The 19,431-nt window shown below is 28.5% G+C and overlaps 1 protein-coding gene across 1 annotated transcript; it reads left to right on the top strand.

Moving 5' to 3' along the window:
• Nucleotides 1-9,009: 9,009 nt before the first annotated feature.
• Nucleotides 9,010-10,130, top strand: LOC136089854 (histone-lysine N-methyltransferase SETMAR-like; the record flags this gene model as incomplete). Its single annotated transcript, XM_065815944.1, has 1 exon — nt 9,010-10,130. A coding segment is annotated over one exon (1,053 nt), but the record flags the coding sequence as incomplete, so codon positions are not given.
• Nucleotides 10,131-19,431: the final 9,301 nt, after the last annotated feature.

Raw genomic sequence — 19,431 nt, 5'->3', positions numbered from 1 at the left:
ACTATCTATATTTGGAAATTTACATAGCAACGCCCTTAGTTACGGTTCAAAATGATTATGGTCTAATATAATCCCTTCATGTAGTTCTTTAAACTCTTTGTTTTTCCAGGTAAAACATCCACTTTGCTCTACTCAATATAGTTCTAAAAAGTATATTTTAAAACTACAAACAGCATGTGGAAGTTACATCGAAATTCATTACATAGTAGTCATACTTTTATAGCTTCATATATATGTTTACTATTTTGTTTGGTGCATCCTTTATGTATTTATTAGTATATGCATGTGTGTCTTTATACATATAGATAATATTTTTTAGATTTTAAATAATAATAGAATGCCAAATAAACAAAGTTCCATAGTTAAAAAAAAGAGAAAGTGGAATGGTGCAATTGCAAATAAAAAAAATATTGGGGATTCATCCGTTCTTGGTACTTGTTCAAGTCAAAGGAAATTAAATATGAATAATGAAATGTCTGCATCTATAGTAAAAAATCCTCTTGATAATCACTATTTTATGTTGGTACATTTTGCAATGCTTCAAATATATTTTGTCTCAAAAAAGTCCAATTATTCTTGTAATTATAATAGAATCAAAACTAAAAAATAAGTTTTTAAAGATGTTAAAAATATTAGAAAAAAAAAAAATTATAAAAAAAATCGCTAGAAAATTACTATAAAGCTAGCTAGTCGCTCGCTAGCCTCTAGCTAGCTCCCACCGGGCAAGAAATGCATGAACAGAAGTTTTATCGTGATAAATGCAATCATTGATAACACAATAACATTTTGAAGTACGTTATTCAGCTTGTAATAAAGAAAAAAAAAGTGCAAGGTTGCTGGACTGATTTCTCAGTAATATCCGTAAATATTATCTTGCTGTAATAAATCTTGGAATAATTTTCAGCAAAATCCATGTTTAGAAACATTTATTTGTCATTTATAAACATTTTAAAACGTTCTTGATCTACAATTTTTATCAATAAAATTTAAATAAAAAAAAAATTAATAACGACAGGAGCAAGTAGAAGACAGAAGTCTTGTCATCAAGCCCCTATAGTAAGCATAAAATATTTTTTACAAATTTCTCATTATATAAATTTACAAATAATCGTTATATAAAACAAGTTAATACATAATTACAACAGGAATACAACAAATTGCAAAAATTAAATAAATACATACAGTAAGAAATATTACAAGATTTCTTTTTTCACTTAAAAATACAAAAATATGTTAGTGTTTGTTAATTCAAGTAAATACTGTTTAACTATATTTTTAAAACAATTTATTGAAGTTATACTTTTCATATTTTCATTAAGAATGTTACACAGACGAGGTCGTTTATATGAAATTGAGTAATCAGATGTTTTGAGAGTTGACTTAAATAAAAAAGTAAATTAAAATTGTGGATAGAGCACCTCGTTAAATATTTATGATTAATTTTGAGAAATCGGTTTTTAAAGGATTTTGGAAGCATGTTATTTTGATATTTAAACATGAATAACAAGTTTTGGAGCACGTTTAACTCATAGACATTAAGAGCTTTTATTTCCCGGAGTAACGGCTTGCAGTGGGCGTATTTATGCACATTACATATAAAACCTTAATGACTGGTTTAAATAAAACAAACTCTCTTTGAATATCAGTAAAACTAAGTACATTTTATTTCATCACCAATCTAAATCCGATAACTTGCCTCTGCAACTTCCTCAGCTAATAATAAATAACAATATAGTAAACAGAGTTTCATCACTTAAAATTTTAGGAATAATATTTGATGAACATTATGGGAAAAATCATATTACGCTAGTTGAAAACAAAATTTCTAAAACTATAGGCATTATGCATAAAACAAAACACCTACTAAGTAAAAAATGTTTCATAGATTTATATTACTCTTTTATCCATAGCTACATAAGCTATTGTAATATTGCTTGGGCAAGTACTTGCCCTTCAGCATTAAAAAGTATATACTTTAATATGTATATTAAGCAAAAGCAAGCCAGTAGACATTTTTTACTTAGTAGGTGTTTTGTTTTATGCATAATGCCTATAGTTTTAGAAATTTTGTTTTCAACTAGCGTAATATGATTTTTCCCATAATGTTCATCAAATATTATTCCTAAGATTTTAAGTGATGAAACTCTGTTTACTATATTGTTATTTATTAGTAGCTGAGGAAGTTGCAGAGGCAAGTTATCGGATTTAGATTGGTGATGAAATAAAATGTACTTAGTTTTACTGATATTCAAAGAGATTTTGTTTTATTTAAACCAGTCATTAAGGTTTTCCAGCTCGTAATTTACTGTAAAGAAAATTGTTTTTATATTGGAATGAGTATAAAAAAGATGAGTGTCATCAGCAAAAAAAACAAAATTAGGCATGTTTGAAGATAGGTAGATATCATTTACGTAAATCAGAAATAGCAGGGTCCAAGAATAGAGCCTTGAGGAACTCCGCAGCTTATTGTTTCTAACTTTGTACACGTTGAATCATAAGATACTCCTTGTTTTCTATTTTTAAGGTAACTTTGCAGCCATTTTAAGTTGCTACTTATTACTCCGTATGTTTCTAGTTTGTTTATAAGAATTTTATGATCAACAGTGTCAAAAGCTTTTGACAAGTCGATGAAAAAGCCGAGAGTATAACTTTTTTCAGCAAACCCATCCAGAATTTGACTGGCTAAATTAGTTATTGCATGATGTGTTAAATGCCCTTTTCGGAAACCTTGTTTGCTGTATAAGATATTATGTTTTTCAAGATACCTATACAGTCTGTTAAATATAATACGCTTAAGCACCTTTGAAAAACAAGAAAGGATAGACATAGGTCTGTAGTTAGATGGTATAGAATCGTCGCCATTTTTGTATACAGGGACTACTCTTGCTATTTTTAATTGACAAGGAAAAAAGTGCACTGTTGCGCACACGCAAGGAAAAATACCAGTTGTTATTGAAAGATTGAAGATAAACAAAAGAGGTAATTTAATAACATCAAAAATAGTTTTTAGAACATTAACATTAATATCATCGAACCCGGCACTTTTATTTATTTTAAACACATTAAAGGATGCCTAAAGTTCACTTAAAGACAGTTCCGACTCATCCATTACATAGTGTGCTTTTTTAAAAATAGAATTGGAATGTTTTAATTCCAGGAGTTATATCTGCTGCTAATTTTTTTCCTATGTTTATAAAAAATTTGTTAAAGTTTTCAGCTATTTCTTTCTGATCAAATATTTGTTTGTTCAAGTTTAGCTTTAGTCTATTTGGAATAGTGGTGTTTTTTTGTAATTGTTTTTTCCCTGTAACTTCTTAAATTACTTCCCATGTCTTTTTACTATTTCCTATTGAATGTTCTAAGAGGTTAGAATAATAACTTTTTTTTATTTGTTTTTTTATTCTTTTAAAACAATTTATATACTTTTTGTATTTAATTTCATTGCTATAAGTTTTATTTCTTAAAAAGTTTTCATACAACCTTTGTTTTTTTCTGGATGATTTTCTAAGACCATTTGTTATCCACAGATTATTAAAGTTTTTTAAATTAGCTGTTTTTTCAATTTTCGGAGATGATCTTTCTTATTGTTTAGAAAATAACCGTAAAAATGAGTTGTATGCATCATTAGCATCATTGCACTCAGTTAAAAGATTCCAATCAATTTCTGTTAATAATTCTCGAAATTTTATAATAGATTAGTTGTTTATTTGTCTTAGATATGTTGCAAATAAATTTTTAGATTCAGGAATTAAAGAGTAATTTATAAGAAAATTTGGAACATGATCGCTGATATCAGTTTTTAATTTGGCACTTTTGATTTGGCAAGTCATGGCAATATTACTGATAATGTGATCAATAATTGAAGAAGTATTGCGTGTTACCCGCGTTCGTTTGTTAATTACAGGTATTAAACTGTTCTGAAGTAGAGTATAAACAAACCGTTTAGCGTAGGAATCATTATTTATTTTTTGAATACCTATGTTGAAATCACCAATTAAGTAAATATGTTTTTTAATGACTTTTGGAAATATATTTTTTAAGTGTCTTTCAAACGCTTCAAAATTACCATTAGTAGGTCTGGTCTTCAAAATTACCATTAGGTGGTCTGTAAAGAGAAGTTATAAAAATATTTTTGGTTTTCTGATTAAAAATTTCAATTGTCAACGACTCACAATGAGCGCCATTGACACAAAGGTTTAGTAAATTTCTAAAAGTAAAAGAATTAAGAATAAAAATACATACGCCCCCGCCAATGCCATTTTTCCTGGATTGGTGTATTGGATAAATGCCATTTTTCCTGGATTGGTGTATTGAATTTAACTAATCGCCATTTTGACGCCAAGTTTCCGTTAGACAAGATTACACTAAAATTGGAGTTTAAGTTTTTTAAAGTTATTTTTAGGGATTCATCCATCAAATCTATTAGTTCATTTTTCAATGACTACAAATAGTTTTTTTAAGTCATTGAAAAATGACTGCAAAAAACCATTTATATATATATATATATATATATATATATATATATATATATATATATATATATATATATATATATATATATATATATACAGTGCCCTAGAAATTTTAAGAAAGTCAAGACGGGGAGGGGTGGGGGAGGGGAGGGGGTGCTGAAACAGAAATTAAGGAGGCCTAACGCAGCTAAAATTTAAATAGAAAAAACTGAAACTTTGAGTTAGTTTTGAGTGAAAGGGCTACAGCTCTGAAACTTTCACTACCTTTATATCCTTTAACTTTATCACTATCTTTCAGACTAGCTACAGCTTTGAAACTTTTAGCGCGGGAATAGTCCTGGTGAGATTCTATCTTAAAATTGTTTCCAGGGGCGAAGACCCGGGAAAGAGTTGTATTGTATGTGCCCACTTTTTTGCTGTAAAATCTTGCAACTAAATTTTTACTGCTCTCCAAAATAGCTAGGGCTTTAAAACTTTCAGCAGTTGTATAGTCCCAAAAGTGATGAAAAAGTATATATATATATATATATATATATATATATATATATATATATATATATATATATATATATATATATATATATATATATATGTATGTATATATATATATATATATATACTTTTTCATTACTTTAGATAGCGACAAGTCCTAATAAAATCGCAATGTTGTAAATTCAATGTTTTTATAAATATATTAGATCCAAAACTAAAAATCGAATGAAGCGCCAAGCAAAAAGGTAACAAGTCTAGGAAAACTAGTTTAGGAGATAATGATCATTAACAGATCTAATAGCAGGAATAGACCTTGTTAAAACTCAGAAAAATAAATGACTCTAGGGTAAATAACAACTCTATAACATCTAAGAGGATCATGAGTTGTGATCCCTGAAAATTGTTTATTCGCAAAAATCTTATATCCAGCATAACTATTTTTGAAAACATTCCATTTTTTGCTTAAGGTGTCCATAATACCTTAATCTAGCTTATGTGTAATGAAAGGTGTTTTTCTAGAGGAGTGGCAAAAGTTTAGCGCCCTGGGTGACACCAACCTCAGCGACGCCACTGTATATATGTTGTATATATATATTTTTTCTTTTCTCTTTTATAAGAAGAACGCGGAGACTCGCAGAAGACCTTAAGGTCGTGTCATCGAGAACCGCTCGTAATTAACAATCTTAATTAATCACAAATCAAATATAGTTGTATATCCCTATGAAAATTTGACAGCATAAATGCATCAAATAATTTCTTTAAGCTTATTCTTAATTTCAGAGAAAAATCAAAATGTTTTAAAACTATTTTATTCCAAAGAGAAGCTCAGCGAAATGCAATGTTTGCTTTTCTAAAATTAGTTCGATCAAATGGCTGCCGTATTAAATTGTCATTTCTCAAATTGTATTTACTTCTATCTTTCAAGATATATGAACTATGAAAAGAAACTGGGCAGGAGTTAATTTTATATTTTGTACATAAAACAAAGAGTATAAAATTTTTATTATATATCAGCTTATTTTCTTTTAACAGTAACTTTTAAAGAGGCCTGGCATGAGTAAACCTGTCTTTAAAATTGCTAAGACAAGCAACATGTATCTGCTGACGATAAAGAGGTTTCAGTTTACTTTTATTGGCACTACACCAAGCAATATTTGCATAGTTTAAATGACAATGGATAAAAGAAAAATACAATTGTATTAAACTTTGTTTATTTAAAGCATTTCTAGCCTTATAAATTATTCCTATACTTTTAGCAATTTTGTTGCACAAAAAATAAGTGTGATATTTCCTGCTAAGGTTTTCATCAACCTATATACCTAAAAAGTTAGTATTTATATCTCTTTTTATGTCTATAAAAATTATATTATGTCTATAAAAAGTAAGAGCATGTCAGGAGGAGTTTCTTTTTAGAAGTTGGCTGAAAAAGTGACCATTTTGTTTTATTGACATTTTGTGTCAATTTATTCGTTTTGAACCATTCGCAACTTTTTGCTGATTTTGATATTTTGAAATAATGTTATAATACTTTAATGCGATAAAAAGAGATTAGTGTCATCAATAAACATGACAGTCATTAAATTTGACGCTTTAGGAAGATCATTGAAGTAAATTAAAAAGAGAAGTGGTACGAGTATAGAGCCCTGGAGAAATTAGTTGTACCAGTTTCATTACCATAAATAAGCTGTTTACGGTTGCTTAAATAACTTTTAAGTAACGTTAAAACATTACCTTTAATTCCACAGTGTTCTATTTTTATAAAGAGAATTTGATGATTAATAGCGTCAAACTCTTTTGATAAATCTATGAAAACTCCCAATGTATATTAGGGCTTCTCAAAAGATTCAGCTATACTGCGAGTAATTTGGAATATTGCGTGTCCTGTCGAGTTATTTTTTTTGAACCCGTTTTGATTGATATAAAGTATATTATTTAATAAAAAGTGATTATAAATAACTTTAGATAAAATTCTTTCTTAAACTTTTGAAAAAACAGAAAGAACTAAAGGCGATAATTTATAACATTGGTTGAATTGCCTACCCTAAAGGTTAGAGTGACTTTAGCTATTTTTAAATGATCTGGAAATATGTCTTACTTTATTGAACAATCAAAAACTTTAAGTCGTACATCTTTAGAAAGGTTATACGATTCGATGACAACATTACTGTTTATTTCATCGTGACCAACGGATTTATTTTTTTAAGCATTTTAAAAGATTTTTCGAACTCCTCAAAGAAAAGTTCATAAGATGTTAAGGTCAGAGAATCATAAAACTAACAAAACGGTCGACGATAAAAGAGATAAAGGTCGACGATATCAGAGAATCATAAAACTAACAAAACGGTCGACGATAAAAGAGATAAAGGTCGACGATAAAAGAGATAAAGGTCGACGATATCAGAGAATCATAAAACTAACAAAAGGAATCAAAAGTTCCTTTTGTTTGTCACAAAAGAAATTTTTTTAGCTAAAATATAGGTCAACTGATACAAAATATTTGTTTAACTTATTGCATATCATAGTTAAATTGGAGGAAAAATCATCGTTAATTTTTAAAGTTTTGGGTAGAGTGCACGTTTTTGTTATTCGTGTGGTAGTAAGTTTTCTTAGGATCTCCCACGCACATTTTGATTTATTCTTGTTTATCTCAAGTAAATTGGAGTATTTATATTTATTATTTATATTTTAAAAAATATTTCCTTTTTATTTCAAAATTTTCGGCATAGTTTTTATAAGGAATTTTGGTTTCCTCTGTTTTGGTTTTTAAAGATTTGATATTAAAACTCTTTCAAATACATTTTTAACTAAAGTCAATAAAGAACGAAAGCATGTATACATAGTCGGGGACATTAATTTGGACTTGATGAGTCATGCTTCAAATAACATTAAATAAATCATAGATGCTCTTCTTCAACATAATGTTATTCCAACAACAAATAACCCAGCCAGAATAAGAAAACTCTTCTACATTACTAGATAATATAATCACCAACAATTTTTATAAAAACTCTATTTATACTGGTATAATTAAGACAGACTTATCAGATCATTTTGCTACTTTTCTAATTACTGAAAATATTACAATTTACAATAAACAGATATTACAATTAACAATAAATAAATATTACAATTAACAATAAACAAATATTACAATTAACAATAAACAAATATTACAATTAACAATAAAAAAATATTACAATTAACAATAAGCCTTCAAAAACTATTATATACAAGAGGCATATCAATAAAAACTCCTCACAACAATTCCAAGACCTTTTAAAATATAAAATTGATTGGGACTTTATACTGAAATCAAGTGAGACAAACAATGCCTACGAACTATTTCTTCATCATTTTTGTAATTAGTATGAAAATGCGTTTCCTGAGAAAAAAATTGTTATAAATATCAAGTCACTCCAATGTCCTTGGACGTCTAAGGGCCTACTAAAATCCTCGAAGAAAAATAAAAGTTGTATGAAAAGTTCTTAAAAATAAAACTTGTAAAAATGAAACAAACTATAAACATTATAAAAATATATTTGAAAAAACTAAAAAAACTCCAAAAAACTTTATTACTCAAAGTTGTTAGAAAAAACTAACGGAAACACTATAAAGGCGTGAAAGATAATTAAAGAAATTATTGGCAATTAAAAAATTATGGAAAAAATAATCTGCTAAAAAAAATTATGGTAGATGGTAAATTTATATACGATAAAACAATAATTGCGAAAAATTTGAATAGGTTCTTTCTTAATATTGGGCCTAACTTAGCTGAAAAAAGTTCCGTCAAGTTCTCCTTCATATGATTTATATTTAAAAACCTACGATAAAATAATGGATGAGTTTAAACTAGATATTTATGAGTTGCAATCTGCTCTAGATAGTCTTAAAAACAACACTAGTGCTATGTTTTGTTCAAATTTTTTATTTTTTTTATTTTTTTTAATTTATTTATTTCGCCGTTTATTTATTTATTTATATAGTTATTGTTTTCGCGTTTTTCGCTTGATCTAGTTATCGTATTGGTTTTGTTTTATAATAATTTAGTCATTTTTTACAGGACGTCAAATCTATCATGGACAAGAGACAAATTCGCACGATTTTTCTGTTCCAGTTCAAGATGGGCCGAAAAGCTGCCGAGACAGCTCGCGATATCAACACTGCATTTGGCCCAGAAACCACTAACGAACGTATGGCACAGTGGTGGTTCAAAAAATTCCGCAGCGGTGAGGAGAGCCTTGAAGATGAAGAGGGTCGCGGACGCCCGTTTGAGATTGATGACGATCAATTGAGAGCCTTAATCGAAGCCGACCCGCGCAAAACCATACGAGAGGTTGCGGAAGAACTCAACGTTCATAACTCAACAGTTGATCGCCACTTGAAGCAAATAGGAAAGTCAAAAAAGCTTAGCAAATGGGTGCCGCACGAACTGAACGAAAATCAAAAAAATCGTCGTTTTGAGGTATCGTCTGCTCTTCTTCTGCGCAACAAAAACGATCCGTTTCTCGACCGGATCGTGACGTGTGATGAGAAATGGATCCTCTACGACAACCGACGACGTTCCGCGCAGTGGTTGGACCGCGATGAGGCCCCACAGCACTTCCCGAAGCCGAATCTCCACCAGAAGAAGGTTATGGTGACTGTTCGGTGGTCTGCAGCCGGTCTCATCCATCACAGCTTCCTGAATCCTGGCGAGACGATTACGGCAGAGAAGTACTGCCAGCAAATCGACGAAATGCATCAAAAGCTCCGATGTATGTGCCCGAGATTGGTCAATATGAAGGGACCAATTCTCCTCCACGACAACGCCCGGCCGCACGTCGCACAACCGACCCTGCAGAAGTTGAACGCATTGGGCTACGAAACTCTGCCTCATCCACCATACTCACCGGACCTCTCGCCCACCGACTACCACTTTTTATTGCCCACCGACTACAACTTCCTCCACGAGAAATGCTTCAAAAGCCGAGACGATGTCAAAACGACCTTTGATGACTTCATCGCTTCCAGGACTTCGGAATTTTACGCTACCGGCATAAATAAACTTGTTTCTCGTTGGCAAAAATGTGTTGATTGTAATGGTTCTTATTTCGATTAATAAAGTTTATTCTATGCTGAGTTATGTTTGTTCAAAGTTAACGGTTGAAAAACGAGATTATTTTTGCAGCAACCTAATATATATATATATATATATATATATATATATATATATATATATATATATATATATATATATATATATATATATATATATATATATATATATATATATATATATATATATATATATAATATATATATATATATATATTATATATATATATATATATATATTATATATATATATTTATATATATATATAAATTTATATATATATATAAATTTATACATAATACACATATATATATATATAAATTTATACATAATATATATATATATATATATATATATATATATATATATATATATATATATATATATATATATATATATGTATGTATATATATATATGCATATTTATATATATATATGTGTGTATATATATATGTTATATGTGTATTATGTATAAATTTATATATATATAAATTTATATATATATATAAATTTATATATATATATATATATATATATATATATATATATATATATATATATATATATATATATATATATATATATACATACATATATGCAAAGATACATTAATCATTCATATATAAATAAATGATGATGTAGGTTAAGTTGTGTAAAATGACTTTATTGTTTTTTTATTTTATTGTTATTTGATTAAACTGTTTTTTTGTGCTTAAGTAAAAATTGTAAATGAAAACTTATAAGAGAAAAACTGAAAAAGGACTTTATCCAACAGCAGTGGTAATAGAGGCAGCAAACCATGTTATTGATGGAAAAGAAATATCAATTAGAGCATCAGCAAAAAAGTATGGAATCCACTAATCAACTCTTTTTCGTTACATAAATAAAGTAAAAAAAGCTATTAATATGGGAATGCCGCTACCTATTCCTGGTTATAAAAAGTCATGCCAAGTTTTCAATTTATAACAAGAAAAAGCTATTGCTTCATATATATCAACAGCTTCTGATATTTATTTTCGATTATCACCTTATGAAGCACGAAAACTTGCATTTGAATGTGCTATAAAGTATAACCTTAATTTTCAATGGCTGGTCCTGACTGGATGAGAGGGTTTTTAAATCGACATTCAGGATTGTCTATCAGAACTCCAGAAGCAACAAGTCTTGCATGAACAACTAGTTTTAATTGTGCTAATGTAGGTGTATTTTTTCAAAAATTATCAGATGTTTTAGATAGAAATCATTTTTCTGCATCTAATATTTACAATGTTGATGAGACTGGTATCACCACTGTGCAAAAACCAAACAAGGTAATTGCTCATAAAGGTATTAAGCAAGTTGAAGCACTAACATCTCAAGAATGGGGGACACTAGTGACAATGGTGTTAGCTGTAAATGCATGTGGCAATAGTGTGCCTCCAATGTTTCTATTTCCAAGAAAGAAATTTTTTGATCACATTATTTGTGATGGACCAAATGAATGCATTGGTGCTTCAAATGGATCAGGGTGGATGAATGAAGAGTGCTTTGTTACTTACTTAAACCACTTTATTCGGCATGTCAAGCCCATAAAAGAAAGTCCTGTGTCTATTACTTTTAGACAACCATCAGTCTCATTTATCTGTTCAATTAATAACATTGTGTAAAGATAATGGTATAGTTTTGCTTTCGTTTCTCATTGCTCACATAAGTTGCAACCTCTAGATAGATCTGTATTCGGACCATTCAAAAAATGCGTAGCTAATGCACAAGACTCATGGATGAAACAATGGCCAGGAAAAACAATGAGTATATATGATTTACCAGGAATTGCAAAAATAGCCTTACAGCATTCTCTTACACAATAAAACATAACATCTGGTTTTAGAGTGGCAGGAATATTCCCATCTGATAAGGATATATTTTCAGATGCAGATTTCTAATCTCAACTCAATCTAAAGCAGGTATTGATATTAGTATATCAACTTCAATCTGCAATTCCATCTCTGGCATCATTAGAATTTTCCCCAGAGAATGTAAGACCTCTGCCAAAAGCACAACCTAGGAAAGAAATACTCACTAGATCAAAGAGAAAGTATGCAGAAATTCTTACAGATACTCCAGTAAAACAGCGACTTATGGCTGAAAAAGAAGTTAGTTCTAAAAAGAGAAAGTCTAATACTTCCACATCAACAAGCAGAAAGAAAAACATTAAAGGTGAATTAAAATGGAATTAATGTAACTTTTTGCATTAAAAAAATTGATTTTTAAACAAAATGTTATTGTGTTTTTATATCCTAAAAACAGAAAAAAACAGAACTTAAATATCCTAAATACTCCTCTTGTTTTTTTTTAAACTTAATTGTTTTTTATTTGACCAAAAGAACATTTTTTTTTCAAAAACAGTTTTTAGTTTACTAAACAAGTCAGGTATATGTGAAGTCTAACATAATAAGTGTATTGCAACTCAAGGAAAATACTACTTTCTTTTATTGTAATTATAAAATTTTTGTTGCCAAATAGAAATTAAAGATTGAATAGTAATTTTTCTGTGAACTCTACAAGGCTTATTCTTTTAAAGTAATGTGTTGCAACTTGCCCCGCTCACTGTTGCAACTTGCCCCGACGCGGGGTAAGTTGCAACATTTTTTTTTTCATTTTTGTTTCACTATTGCGGAATAACTAAGTTTTATATTATATTTATCAATGTTGGATTAGCATGTCACTAAGATCTATTTTATAACCCTGAAAAAAAAATTTCAAAAGTAGTAAAGTTTAAGGAGATAAATGCAGTTTTATTAATTTTGTTGCAACTAGCCCCTGTCTCCCCTATAAAAGGCGGTTCGCAATTCAATTAGTTTAATATTAGGTTCATCCATAACTTTATCGTAATTTTTTAAATAAGACTCAAATGAAGTTGAATTCAGAGGAATTTTTGATGCCAAAATTGGACCAGCATTAATAAAAAAACTTTTTATTTTTTCAGCAATAATTGATTTATCATAAATATTTTTATCATCAACTGTTGTTTTTTTTGGCAGAGTGTTTCTCGTATAATTATTTTTGCCAATTACTTCTTTAATTACATTCCAAGTTTTTTTGGTGTTTCCGCTTGCTTTGTCTAATAGTTTTGCATAATAAAGCTTTTTAGAGATTTTTTTTGTTTTTTCGAATACATTTTTGTAGTTTTTATATGCCATTTCGTTTTTATAAGTTTTTTTTTTTAAGTATTTATCATATAATTTTTGTTTTCTTTTTGAGGATTTTAGTAACCCATTAGACATCCATGGAGTCATAACTGTTTTTCTGTTCACTATAATTTGTTTTTCAGGAAATGCTGTTTCATATTGCTTGCAGAATTGACTTAGAAATAGATCATATGAGTTGTTAGCATCGTTTGATTGCAATACCAGATTCCAATCAACGTTGTTTCTTAAAAGGTTTTGAAACTGTTTTACAGAGTTTTCATTGATCTGTCGCCTAAATATGGTAGTTTTAGAAGGAATGTTGTTATTTATTATGTTATTAGTAACTAAGAATGATGGGAAATGATCTGATAAGTCAGTTTTGATTATACCTTTGTTAAGACGGTTATTATGAAAGTTATTAGTTATTATATTATCAAGAAGTGTCGAAGAGTTCTTAGTCACTCTAGTTGGCTTGTTTATTGTGGGAATTAAGTTACTTTGAAGAAGAGTGTTTATAAAATTTTTTACATTATTATTTGAAGCATGTTATTTAGGTCAATGTTTAGATCACCAGCCAAAAAGACACGATCTCGCGTTTTATTGATAGCTGTTATAAATGATTTCAGATGAGTTTTATATTTTTTTAAATTACCTGATGGTGGTCTATATGTCGCATTTACAATTATGTTTTTTGTGTTTTTATTTTTTTATTCAATACATAATGACTCACAATCTATTTCATTCACACAGAGATCATTACGTAAACTATAATTAATTGAGTTGTGGATAAAAATTAGCGTGCATGTTGTAAAATCAGTTTTTTAATATTATAGAATCCTCTCTATATCACATTTTTAATCTTTCTATTAAATCAGGTACTGTTCCAGAAAAACTAAAAATTGCTCGAGTCTCACCTATCTTCAAATCTGGTGATGACACAAATACTTTAAATTACAGACCAATATCGGTTCTGCCATGCTTTTCTAAGTTACTTGAACGCATAATGTATAACAGACTTAACAGTTACTTAACGGTAAACAACATGTTGTTCAACAAGCAATTTGGTTTTAAAAAAAATCACTCAACCGATTACGCTTTGACCGAGCTAGTAACCCATGTAACAAATGCCTTCAATGATGATTGTTTGACATTAGGAGTTTTTATTGATCTGTCTAAAGCCTTTGACACCGTCAACCATGTCATTCTTCTTAAAAAACTCAAATGTTATGGAATAAAAAACAAGAACTTACTATTTTTTAAAGAATATTTATCAAGCAGAAAACAGTTTATACAGCATGAAACAGGTGAAAAATCCAAAAAATATATTGACATGCGGAGTTCCTCAAGGCTCGATTTTAGGACCGCTATTATTTTCACTTTTTATAAATGATTTATCTTTTACATCAAACTTATTAAATTTTATTTTATTTGCGGATGACTCCAACCTGATTTATTCAAATAGGGACATTCAAACGCTTCTTACAGTGGTTAATAAATAGTTAAACAATGTAAACGAATGGTTTACATGTAATAAACTATCGCTTAACGTAACAAAAACTAAGTATATACTATTTCATAAAAAAAATAAAACAGATAATATTCCCCTAAAATTACCTGATCTGAAAATAAGTTAAAAAAAATTACTAGAAAAACACCTGTAAACTTTTCAGGTATTATTTTAGATGAAAATTTATCTTGGAAGACTCATATAAGCTCTCTAGAAAAAAAACTTTCAAGAAATATTGCAATAATGTATAAAGCTAAACCATTCTTAAACATTAGGTTTTTAAAAAATTTATATTTTTCTTTTATACATAGTTATTTAACTAACGGAAATATTGTATGGGCAAGCACAAATTACACAAAGTTGAAAAAAATTTATTCAAAACAAAAACATGCTTGCAGAATTGTATTTGGAGCAACAAGAAATGTGCCTTGCGAGCCACTTCTAAGTAAGCTTGGATCATTAAACGTGTACAAAATTAATATATATTTAGTCTTACAATTCATGTATAAAATAAAACACGAACTATGTCTAACAATATTTAATCAATGTTTTAGTAAAATAGGCCGTAAATACCCCATCAAATTTTCCGAAAACAATTTTGTAACTCCAAAATTTAATCTAAAGTTATGTTCTTATTCTATTCGGTATCGGGGCCTTTTTTTATGGAAAAGTTTTAAACAGATTGTTCATAATAAAAAAACAAACACTTCCGCAATTCAAAGCTAATTTAAAATATCATTTAGTAAATATGGATTTTAATATTCTAAGTATTGCCAGTCTTTTTTAGAAATTATCTAAATAAATTTATAATGATACATTAAAAAACTAAAAATAAGAAGAAAATCAACTATTATTATTAAGAATATCAATGTCTTTATCACACTTCTTTGAAAATGTTTACTTTTAAATATTTAGTCTAAAGTTTAAAAAGTTTTATTTTTTTGTTTCATTTAATCTATAAAACATGCAGTATCTTTTTGTAAATTATCTTACATTTATTTTATTTTTGACACTTTTTTATATTTAATGTTGTTGTAGATAGAATTCTATTCATTTTATTATAAAATTGACAATTCGAGGCGATATGTACATATATGTATGTGTTATGCGCGTATGTATATACACATATATATTTATACATTTTATATCTTTCTTAACTAGGTTTACTTTTAGTTTTTTAGTAATTTTTTGTTTCTTAACTTCTTACACTTGACGTTTTTTGAAGATTTTTAATATTTTACGGACTTGTAAAATACGATTGTAATGGGACTCGGTGATAAGGCTAATTGATGCCTTCTTCTTGCTCCAGCCATTTCCTTTTGTCATATTTGTACGTTGTATATATTCTTAACGGCGAAATAAATGAAACTACTGCTAATATGTAACTTTTGCTTAATTTAAGACGATTGCCTGAGATCTTTTGTGATCCATGGCGACATTATACCTTTGGGTTTTTTATTTACTGTAGATTTTGAAAAATTACCGTCATATAATTTTTAAAAAGTTTCAAAAAATTGAGTCATAAACTTAATTCGCATCTGGAGAAGCTTCTACTCGTTTCCAATGAATTAGAGCTAATTGTTAACGTGGAAAGAGCACATACGTATAATCCATAATTAAATCTCAAAAAATATAGGCCTCTTATATAAAGCCAAACAGTTGTTAAACCAAACTTGTTTGAAATTTATTTATTTTCCTTTCATTCATTGCTATCTAAATTACGCTAACGTTGCTTGGTGCAGCACTAATGTATCTAAAAATAAAAAGCATTTTATTTAACTCATTATTGAAAAAATAAATCATTTATACCCAACAAGATTTTCAAATAACAATTATATTCAACCAAAAGCATATTATTCTGCTACTAAGTGAACTAATGGAACACATTATTGAATAACGAGTTAAAAAAAATTCCTTGCCTTGATCAATTTAAAAATAAAATAAAAAATAAACTTTTGATAATTTACAACGAACTAGACTTCTTCTGAAACTTTTGAATAGGAGTAATCACTCGTTTTATTTACTTGTTATTTACTTTATTTTTGATCATATTTATTTTTGATTTTAATCTGAATCTTTACCTTTTTTTGATGTTCATGTTTTATTTCATTTTTATTGATTTTTAAATTCAAAATCTTAATAAATAAAAGTTTGAAAAAAAAAATTATATATATATATATAAAAAGTATTTTTTATATTTGCATTTATATATGTATTTTTTGCATATATTTTTATATATGTATTTTTTGCATATATTATTATATATGTATTTTTTGCATATATTACATTGTGATAACCGTAATACTTTTTTGTTGTTGTTTATATTCTTGTTTTGACGGGGCTTGGCGATAAGACTGAAATTGTCTTCTTCTTGCCCCAGCCGTGTATATACATTTTGTAAAAGTCTAATTTTGTAAAAAAAATTCTTTATGGCGAAATACATACATAATACTATTGTTCTTTGAATGATTTCAAAATCGTTGTAGTAAAAAAACGTAAATTTAACAGTACTTTTTGTTCATATGTATTTACTGCAGCAATATTGATTGAAAAAAAATATAGGGAAGTGGTCCGATTATTTTTTTTAAATACATTTTCACAACACATATTAATTAATTTTTCACACATCAGTATATAAGCAATATATACTTCCGTTATAAAAGATTATATTTAACCAAATACTGCCAAAATATATGTAAAAAAAAATCAAAAAAAACAAAAAAACACTCAAATAACAAAAAAAAAAAAAAAAAAAAAATTAAATTTAGGAAGCATTAGTAGAATTTATTATGAAAGATTGAAGTGGATTTTAGTCATAAAATAGCGCCTGACCATGTTGTAACGCAAAACAAATAAAATATGCAGAGGTAGGGGTATTTTCTTTTTGTGAGGCTGAAATATGATACAAATTAGGTAACAAGTAAGAAACTTAGCCAGGCTAAATAAATTTTGATTGTTTTCAATAAAACAAAAATATATAAAAAACAATATCTTTTCTATATTTTTACAGGTGAACTTTTTTTTTGAACTTTAATGACTTCATTTATCTTATTAACGCTTTTTTGAGCATAGTCATAAGAAATAGATTTTTATAGAAATTTTTTTCTTACGACTGATCATATTCGATTGAAAAGATTTTTAGTGACCTTTCTTTTTGTAATTGATTTTTTGAAGTAAGGAATAAACCGCTTTGTTTTATGTTTCAATATCATATTTAGGGCCGGGTTTACTTATAGACCAACTAGAATGCAGCCTAGGGCTCCACAGCTTTAGGGGGCCGACATTTATTACCAGTTTTTTAAAGTTCTATTTGCACAATCATTAACAATTTCAATAATACAAATACAAATCTGTATAAAATTCGTAGAGCTAAACTAAAGAATTGAAAATACCCTAGCCAACATTGACATACGGATCCCAAACGGTTTGTCAAATCAGTACCGTATAAGAAGACCAACGGTATCACGCCGGATCTTGACCGCGCTTTACATATAGGGCCTATATGGGTATACAACTGGGACACATGGGAAGCCCATCGAGAAGCCTCTGATTCTTGACCGCAGTTTTCCTCTGGAAAACCCACTACGTGATACCCAGTAGGCATACCCATATGGGTATGCCTACTGGGTATCACGTATGAGTCCCACGTAGTTTATTTATTGCAAAACTTATAAAACTACGTTTAAAATTTACAGAAAAAGCAAATTTATATGTAAATTGATTGGTTTATTTCAAACAAAATAATTAAATATATACAGTCAAAATTAAGCAAACTTTAAAACGATTCTTTAATCGTTCACGGTTATCTCGCGAATTGGAAGCTTTTCCATTGTTGTTAAAACGACTTCTTTGAAAATCTCATTCTTGAGCAATATCTCGTTTCGATATAAGCTGTTAAAAAATTAAACAACTGTTTGTCTTAAATTTATAGGTAACACAACCGGTTTTATTGTTTTAAACCGTTAGGTCCCAGTGTCCTCAATTAAGGACAGTGGGAAAATATTTTTTTACCGACTTAAAAATGGGGGATATTTTATTCGTTTTCATTGGCAGTACTGGTAACATACCCCTGATGTGTTTTACCAGATAAAAGATCAGTCTAACTCAACTCCAGCTACAATTGGTTCATTAGTTGAAAAAGATTTATCAGTGCTTGTTGCAAGATTGTGTTTACCAGCTAAAAAACGACTTTCTTTAAAGTAAGTAACTCGATACTCTATTTTCATATTCTGCAGTTTTATACTGATACTCTGTTGTATTTTTATGCTGTTATTTTTATATTTTTACAAAAAAATTCTGCCTAAAGTCTGTGTCCTCAAATGAGGACACTGGTACTACAGGTTGTAAAATATAATAAAGTACATCATATTTTAAAAGAACTTCTTATATTTATTTTAGGGTTTGATGTGACTTGGAAAAGGAGAAGAGTTTTCATAACATTGGAAGAAGCAACAGTAATGTGTTTTCTGAGGATTGTGAAGCAGATATCCTTGATCTTCCACTACACGTAGGTGAACTTACGGAAGACGAAAAGTTTGATGATGAATAGACAAAGCCCCATATGTAAGTGATATTCCAGAATAACTTGAGATTCAAATGCATAATCAAACTGGAGATAAAAGTGAAGGTTAATCAATTGAAATACCAAAAAAGAAGCCAAAGAAGTACGACCTTATGGGTATCTACCGTATGGGTAGAT

Source organism: Hydra vulgaris, chromosome 13 (genome assembly GCF_038396675.1).
Source record: "Hydra vulgaris chromosome 13, alternate assembly HydraT2T_AEP".
Taxonomy (NCBI): Eukaryota; Metazoa; Cnidaria; class Hydrozoa; order Anthoathecata; family Hydridae; genus Hydra; species Hydra vulgaris.
Note: the sequence above shows the minus strand (reverse complement) of the source record. Positions and strands in the feature narration are given on the sequence as shown.